Here is a 7,749-nt window from a genome sequence, read left to right as displayed (position 1 = left end):
ACCGCAAGACGTGAAAAGATCCATACCGCAAGACGTGAAAAGATCCATACCGCAAGACGTGAAAAGATCCATACCGCAAGACGTGAAAAGATCCATACCGCAAGACGTGAAAAGATCCATACCGCAAGACGTGAAAAGATCCATACCGCAAGACGTGAAAAGATCCATACCGCAAGACGTGAAAAGATCCATACCGCAAGACGTGAAAAGATCCATACCGCAAGACGTGAAAAGATCCATACCGCAAGACGTGAAAAGATCCATACCGCAAGACGTGAAAAGATCCATACCGCAAGACGTGAAAAGACCCGTGCCGCTATTATACATCCGTGCCGCAACTATTAACTCACACGCCTTTGGTCACGTTATGGCCTATTTGGGTCGCCTCACTAAACTTCCGTGCCTCAACCAATATCTCGAATCAGTGGTCACGTTATGTCCTGCCCGTGCAACAATCCTAATATCACATATCCTTGGTCACGTTACAAATGTCCTATTTGGGTCTGTTCCATACAGGACTGTTGGTCGAACTGATCTAACCATATCTCCGCTGCAGCAATAGATACGAATCTTGTCAGGTCACGTGAAAGACGCTTTTTCCGCGAATCGGTACAGGTCGCTCACATTCCTTCCTCGCATAGAATACCGCAATACTTATGAAAATGAGATAACATAGACCCTAGGAATGTCCAGCTATTGAGGACTATGAATTGTTCATACCTTATATCTTCTTATATTATGTTATTCCCTAAATCTTCTTATATTATGTTATTCCCTAAAAATCAAGAATATCCCCCTTCAAAGAACCATACTTTGTTTAATTATAAACTTTAATAATTTTTTCAAACTTTGGGGATCTCGCCTCTCTTTTATACCTCTCAGATGTCATTTTGGTGATACACGCACATCAAATGCGCCTATATTTGTATCCACGTCTATAGTGACTGCACATAATCCCTGTCAATCAATTCTACTAATGTGATTCTAAATGGATAATCCTCCCTCCAAATTCACAACAACTCAATATAATACAACCCTATATAATACAATATCACTTTCACATTAATCCTACGTCATGATATCCACAATAACTAACATTACATATCCATATTCTTACAATCTTAACTTTTCCTTTACTTTTATTACTTCTCTCAATTTTCTTGTATACAGAGACATACTGATTGTCTTTCTGGAAAGAATGCAAAAATAATATAAAAATACTAATTGCTGCAAAAAATTGCACCTGTCCTAAAAGTAATACCATTCGATTACCTTCATTCAATCAAGTAAGAATTAATCACCTTTGAATCTTAAAAAATTCTAAATTGTTAAAATAAAACAAATAATCATTCCTAATTCTGTTGCAGACTGTATACAAATATGAGTAAGTGAAGGTTATGAAGATAATACACCAACGTCAACATCAACGAATAGGCATACACGAGGCAAGGGAGAAAGACACGGTGCGACATCGGAAAGATCAACGGCATAATGTTGCACCGTGAGTTAAGGCATAGTTAATTCTGGCACTGCGGTAGCCTTAAAAGCGCTGCCCGGCCGTCGGAGAATTGAATTTTGAAGATGTTTCCTTACTTACCAACGGCAGACTTGATGGATGTAACTGCTTGCAAGTTGTTGTCATCTTCAATTCCACCGTGCGATATGAGATTACTTCTCTCAGATTTATCAAAGGCTTCTCTGAGAATCCTTTCCTCTTCCATTTCCTTGTGCAAGTTTCTGAATTGATAGACGAATACGAATGCGGCAACAAAAGTTGCGATGGCAATACCAGCGAATGGCCAGATCAAGTGTGGGTCGCTCAAAGCTGGAGTGATTGCTTGTGAAAGAGCAGCAGAGATGGCAGAAGTGAACAAGAACAAAGCCAAAACAAGGCCCTTCATGTGAGGAGGAGAACGAGTGTAGGCCAATTCGTAAGCAGTAGTATTAGCAAAACATTCACCTGCAGCAGAAAGAATGTACAAAGAAACATCTTGCCAAGCCGACAATGGAGACACTTCAGAGCAAGTAGTAGCTTGGTAACCACATGGTGAAGTCTTGTAAATTTTCCATTGAATGATTGCACCGGCAATTTGAGAAGAACCAGCCAAAATGAAACCAAGGAAAATTCTCCAAACTGGACGGAATTCAATTCTATACTTTCTCAACATAGGGTAGACAAGGTAGTCAAGAATTGGAATCAAGATAATAATGGTCAATGGGTTAAAGTTGTTGAACAAATCGTTTGGAACACCGTTAGTGGTCATGGCACCAGCTTGAGAAGTTTCGACAGAACCAAGACCACTATCAGCCAAGTTAAAGATTGGGAAGTAGATGAAAATCTTACAAGAGTTGACAGTTTGCTTGATGTCCAACACCCATTGATCACCCCAAGTGATTGGAGATTTTGTATTTTCATTGTAAAATTCTCTTCCTCTTTCAAGCATGACGGATGGCCTCGCGTACTCCCACAAGGTGTTATTCCTCCATCTACCGATCCACCCTTTAGAGAAAGTGACTCTTGTAACTCTCCAAGCGTTTTCAAGGACGGAACCCTGTGGAGTATCTCTGACCAATCTAGATTGCAAGAAAACCAAGACAATTGGCAAAACCAAGTATATGATTATGGGAATGAAGAAAGCCAACCAGAAACCAACATCTCTTTCGATATAAGAAGTGGCCAATTGGAAAAAAGCACCAATGTTAATCGCCCAATAGAAAATCAAAGTCATTCTTTCCAAAGTCTTTTGTCTATCGATAATAACATTTTCACCAGATGGCAAGACTTTGACAACATCAGTCTGTTCTCTATATTGGTCCATAAGAAGAGGTAACAAGTTTGGCTTGATGAAACCAGTACCGAAAGCTAAAGTAATGATACCAAGCACAGTTGGAGCCAAAGCAGCACCGCCGTTCTTAAGGACAGATGGGATAGCTGCGATAACGAACAAAACGTGAGAAACAAAACCAGCGATAACACCAACCCAAATAGCTTTGAACTTACCAATCTTGGTATCGGCAATGAAACCACCATATAATGGTACAACGTAAGCAAGGAAAGTAAGCAAAAGGGTAAGGGCGTTAGCAGCTTGAAGACCTTGGTCCAAAGCACCGGCAGAAACATTCGAGTTTCTGTCAGCTGGTGCACCCCATCCGTGAGGGGAATTTTCAGGCATAGGTCTTTGAATAAAGTTAGACAAGATACCCTGGACCGAATAGTAAGAGGCTCTTTCAGCCAACTCACACAAACAGATCAAGTAAGAAGCATAAGAAGCTCTACCCAAAATCCTTCTGAGGGATTGAGATTCTTCGTCAGTTGGGACTCTCAAACCCTTTGGGTTGTATTCATCAACATAGTGGGTGGAGTAGTTGTTTGCGTCATTGTAGTCGTAATCACCAGAAGTGTTTACAAGACCGACGTTTCCGATTTTTTCGTCGACAGCCTGGAGAGATTCCGAGGTGCTAGTCTTCTTAACATCAGACATTATATTTCTTATGAGAATGGAGAACTCTGAGGAGTAATAAAGAAAAACGGATGAGAACAAAGGGATATGTGGATCTTTTTATATTTCTGGACAAGGTATGAATACTGAAAGCCTAAGGTAACCAAATGAAGCCGTACATAATGCATAAAAAGTATCCATTGCCATATCTGAATGGGACTGGTGGTTCTAAGTGCTTTTCCTTATTATCGATTTTTCGGGAATTGCAATTGCAGCTGAGTTTCCTCTATACAACGTCAATTGCAAAAAAGATGGCTATGATAAAAAATTAAGTATTCGGCGATAACACAGTAACTGAGATTGCCACAAAAAAAAAAAAGTTCTGTCGAGCTTAAGTATGGTGCGGCACCAATAATTTTTTAGATTTTTGTAACCAGTTGAAAAGCTACATGAGTACCCAAATAATAATGCTGGATATGGAGAGGAGATAGGCTGTGCAGACTCAATGAAGCAACAAGGCGATTTGGCTTTGCATTCTAAATTGTGGAATCTGTCTCATGGCCTGGCACTGTCGCCTCTTTGTGCTCTTATCATCCGCTCCTATCAGCTTACAATCTGATGATAGCAATAGCCAAGACATCGCTCAGTGGATTAGCTGGTCGATTTGTTGAAGGTTTGACGTATTTTCCACGGCATCACATTACTAAATGACGCAGTTGACAAAGTGGTCGATTTCACCGAAAAATGGTCGGACAAGAATTTCCACCACATGGAGCCCCGCTATAGTTGAAATCCAACGACGTGGAGTATGGGTACTGGCTCCAGTCTGATCACTCTGATAAGGACCCGACTTCTCATGTGCCTTAACCAGAATAGTGAGTTTGCAGGTCAGTCGATTTTTACCCTAACATTTCCAGATTCATCGATATTCTCACCTCGTCGTTTCACCTCCTTTCAGTCTGCACATTGCCCGTGGCATAGTATTGCCTATGCATCCACAAACGCCTTAGGGACCACCACTTACTACAATCGTTCCCATGAAATTGCAAACTAGACACCGGAATTTTGCTTAGCCCTTTGAATAAATATGGTAGGTGGTGTATCTAAATTTTGAACAATGGAACAAATGATCTTGCACTGCTCTGGCAGAGTAAGTTGGGCAATTTTGAATAATGTTGCACCTTTTTAGTACTGATATTAAGTGAATTTAGATCAAGATTAACGTAGCTGTCATTTGTTCAGTCCTTAAAATTTGATTGAGAGACTGGCAAGATTACTCCCCCTCCCGTACAATACAAAATTCCGAGATCTAACTTGCAATTTCTTGGGAATGATTTTACTGTAAATGTTTGTTTATTGTAAATAAATTACTGTATTTGCATGTAGTCCTATATGCATAGAAATCTGCAATTTTGCGAACTTTGTATATTTTGTAATCTCTTAAGTTGGCACGGAAAAGTTCGCCAGAATTGCATAATTTAAACATAATTTCCTATAAGTAGGTTAATACACAAAAGAATTCAGATTGGGTCTTTTAAAAATAATGGGCCATGATCCATTAGCTATAGACCCTCTCCTCTAACTTCACATTTCGCCTGTGACATGATTATTGACTGTCAGAACTATAGATTAGAGAATCTATAATCTGCGACATTTCTTATTTCTGTTTCTAAGCCTTTTTAGACTGTTGCTACCTACATAAATTCGTGGTCCGACCGCGCAAATGAAAAAGATGTTTATTATGATATCTATGCTCGTAAGACCGTATTTGGTCCCTAATAGAAAAATTAATGACTATATTATATCTCAAAATTGAAGTGACCATCACAGTTCTTTAATCCTTATCAGAACCTTTCGTATTAATGCCATCTGAAAAACTTGAGGATGCTTCTATCTTGCTTGAAGAGGAAGAGCCCTTCCGTACCTCAGATTGACCACAAGGAGGGTCGGAAGGAGGATTTAATGACCCAGGAATGGTGCTGGTGTGTTCTGGCGGAGCGTGACCTGGTGGTCTAGAGAAATCACCAAGACTTTCGCTGGACTCACCAGTGCCACTTTCCAAGTCTGGAGGAGGACCCGCTGGACTGGAAATATCGCCATCCTCATCTGTCAATGCTCCAACCGGCACTGTAGAACTGATTGGAATTGCATCACCGTGAGCCGGATTCTGTCTTTGATGAGCACTTGGTGGAGGCGCCATCAGAGCGGCCCTCGCGTTTGGATTAGAGTGGAATTTGCCTGCTTGGTCGTAATGTCCCATATCGTATTCATTGGCCTCAGCGGTGTAGGTCGGGACGTAAGTACTAGGAAGATCTGGGTCTCTAATATTAACAGGTTGGTCATATTGTGTTTGTGACTGTCTGTATGATGGAGGAGTCATCCATCTTGTCCCATAGAGAGGTTGGGAACCCAGCTGAAATCTTTTCTTGTTGACTCGCAAGGTTCCAAATATTCCTATTAGGATAAGAACGAAAAGGATAGCGAAAAATGCCCATCTAGCTCCACCGATAGACCATGTAGAATCTCCCGAGGTGGCTCTCTTGTCAAGCATTACAATGTATTGCTTTATGTAAGCAATAGTGGTTGAACGCTGTCTTGTGTTATAGTAATAGAGTGGTTCGGTAGAAAATGGTTTAAGTGTCTGTTTGTGAGCCTACGGTTAGAAAGATTCAAAAATATGGATGCTGTATAAGCTGATACTATAGATAAAGTTTATTATATATACAAACAATTTTGTCGAAACAGTCAGTTGGTTAGATTGAAGTACTCTATTGCCTTAGGCGGAAAAGTGGTGGAAATAAATTTAGATCGATCACAAAGCCTACAAATAACGGCAGTGCAAAGCCAAGGCTTAGGAATATAACCGTGCACTCCTAAGAACGTGTAGAGTTATCTGGCATAAATAAAAATGTATTGTAATCACATACGCTGCATTGCTGTAGCCTGCAAAAGAATGACAGTAGCACGTATAGTACTATTCGATGGATCCTTTTGTTCTCTGCCTGGTATTGAAGATCATCATTTCACAGCGACTCTTTTTTACGCTATCTTGTGATGATCAATTTGGTTCAAATCCGGATTTCAGAGAATCTAACGCGCAATCATCTAAGCTGGGTCGATTCCCTTCGTTTCCAGCTGTTTTATGCTCGTCTTTAATGTAGTTGTGTACATAGCAGATCAATCTATCAATCTATGATTACGTTCACACGACTGCGCCAACATGAAAATGTTCGTTTCTCGATGATACTGTATATAGTGACACCCGGTTTAGATAGTATACCGTTACAAGGTGAAGAATATGCTTAATGAAATACCTTATATTAGAGGCTGCGATATTGCACGGACTATACTCGGGTTCTAAGGAGGCATCTAGGGTCCTTAGAGGTGGGTCTAAATATAAACGACCCCTCGAATGTCGTACCATACCGACATTATACGACATTCGGATTATTTTTCCAGCATATTATTTCTCCCATAACAACCCAATAAGCTTTCATGCAGGCATAATCACGTCTAGGTCACATGATGCTACTTTTCAATGTTCTTTTTATAATACTAGGACAATACTACAGAATGCCAACACCAACATCACATTCACACTATTCTTACATCTGTAATGACAATAATTGCAACTTGTCCCTTCCATCTGCATCTACTCTCAAATGTGTACCTCATCAACTCCCCAATTTACCATTTCTCGCCTCCTCAATTCACATAACTCCACTACAATTCTTCAAATCACTTACCAACCCGACTTCATCCTTTATGCTATATCATTCTACTCTCCACTACTCTATAGTATCAAGAAATATGCATATTATTATAATCTTAACTTTTCCTTAACTTTTATTATATATATTAATTACTTGTGTACAAGTACTGCTTGTCTTTCTGGAAAGAATGTGAAAAATACAATAAAAATACTAATTGCTGCAAAAAATTCCACCTGCCCTAAAAGTAGTACTATTCGAAAGCCCTCATTCAATCAAGTAAGAATTCATCACGATCGAATCTTACAAAATCCAAATGCTCTAATTATAACCATTTAGAATATGGTCACACAGTTCTTGGTCACTGGATACAACACATGAGAATTGAAGCACGAAAGTCCGATCCCACAGTTAATCCCTTAGTTAAGTACTTTACTATGTAATTGCTGTTTTGTGTAGTGGTTAATTTGATATGTTCTTAGTTAACTGTGGTACTATATAGATAGAGGTGGAAAGAATTTCCAAAATGGTAAAATTTGAAAGAATCAAAAAAAGGTATTGAGGTGGAAATAAAAACGATAATTAATGAGAATTATTGT

General features: G+C 39.6%; 2 protein-coding genes across 2 annotated transcripts; both read right to left on the bottom strand. All coding sequences in view use genetic code 12, as the record gives it.

Annotated features, from left to right (window-relative positions):
- Positions 1-1,589: 1,589 nt before the first annotated feature.
- Positions 1,590-3,395, bottom strand: PICST_41479 (peptide transporter; the record flags this gene model as incomplete). Its single annotated transcript, XM_001382722.1, has 1 exon — positions 1,590-3,395. A coding segment is annotated over one exon (1,806 nt), but the record flags the coding sequence as incomplete, so codon positions are not given.
- Positions 3,396-5,274: 1,879 nt separating this feature from the next.
- On the bottom strand, positions 5,275-5,991 carry PICST_30412 (predicted protein; the record flags this gene model as incomplete). The annotated part of the gene is made up of 1 exon (XM_001382721.1): positions 5,275-5,991. One exon carries the CDS (start codon positions 5,989-5,991, stop codon positions 5,275-5,277), a length of 717 nt encoding a protein of 238 aa, XP_001382758.2.
- Positions 5,992-7,749: the final 1,758 nt, after the last annotated feature.

The sequence above is a fragment of the Scheffersomyces stipitis genome, chromosome 2 (genome assembly GCF_000209165.1).
Source record: "Scheffersomyces stipitis CBS 6054 chromosome 2, complete sequence".
Lineage (NCBI taxonomy): Eukaryota > Fungi > Ascomycota > Pichiomycetes > Serinales > Debaryomycetaceae > Scheffersomyces > Scheffersomyces stipitis.
The sequence above is the reverse complement of the archived record's forward strand: the minus strand, read 5'-3'. Positions and strand labels throughout refer to the sequence as shown.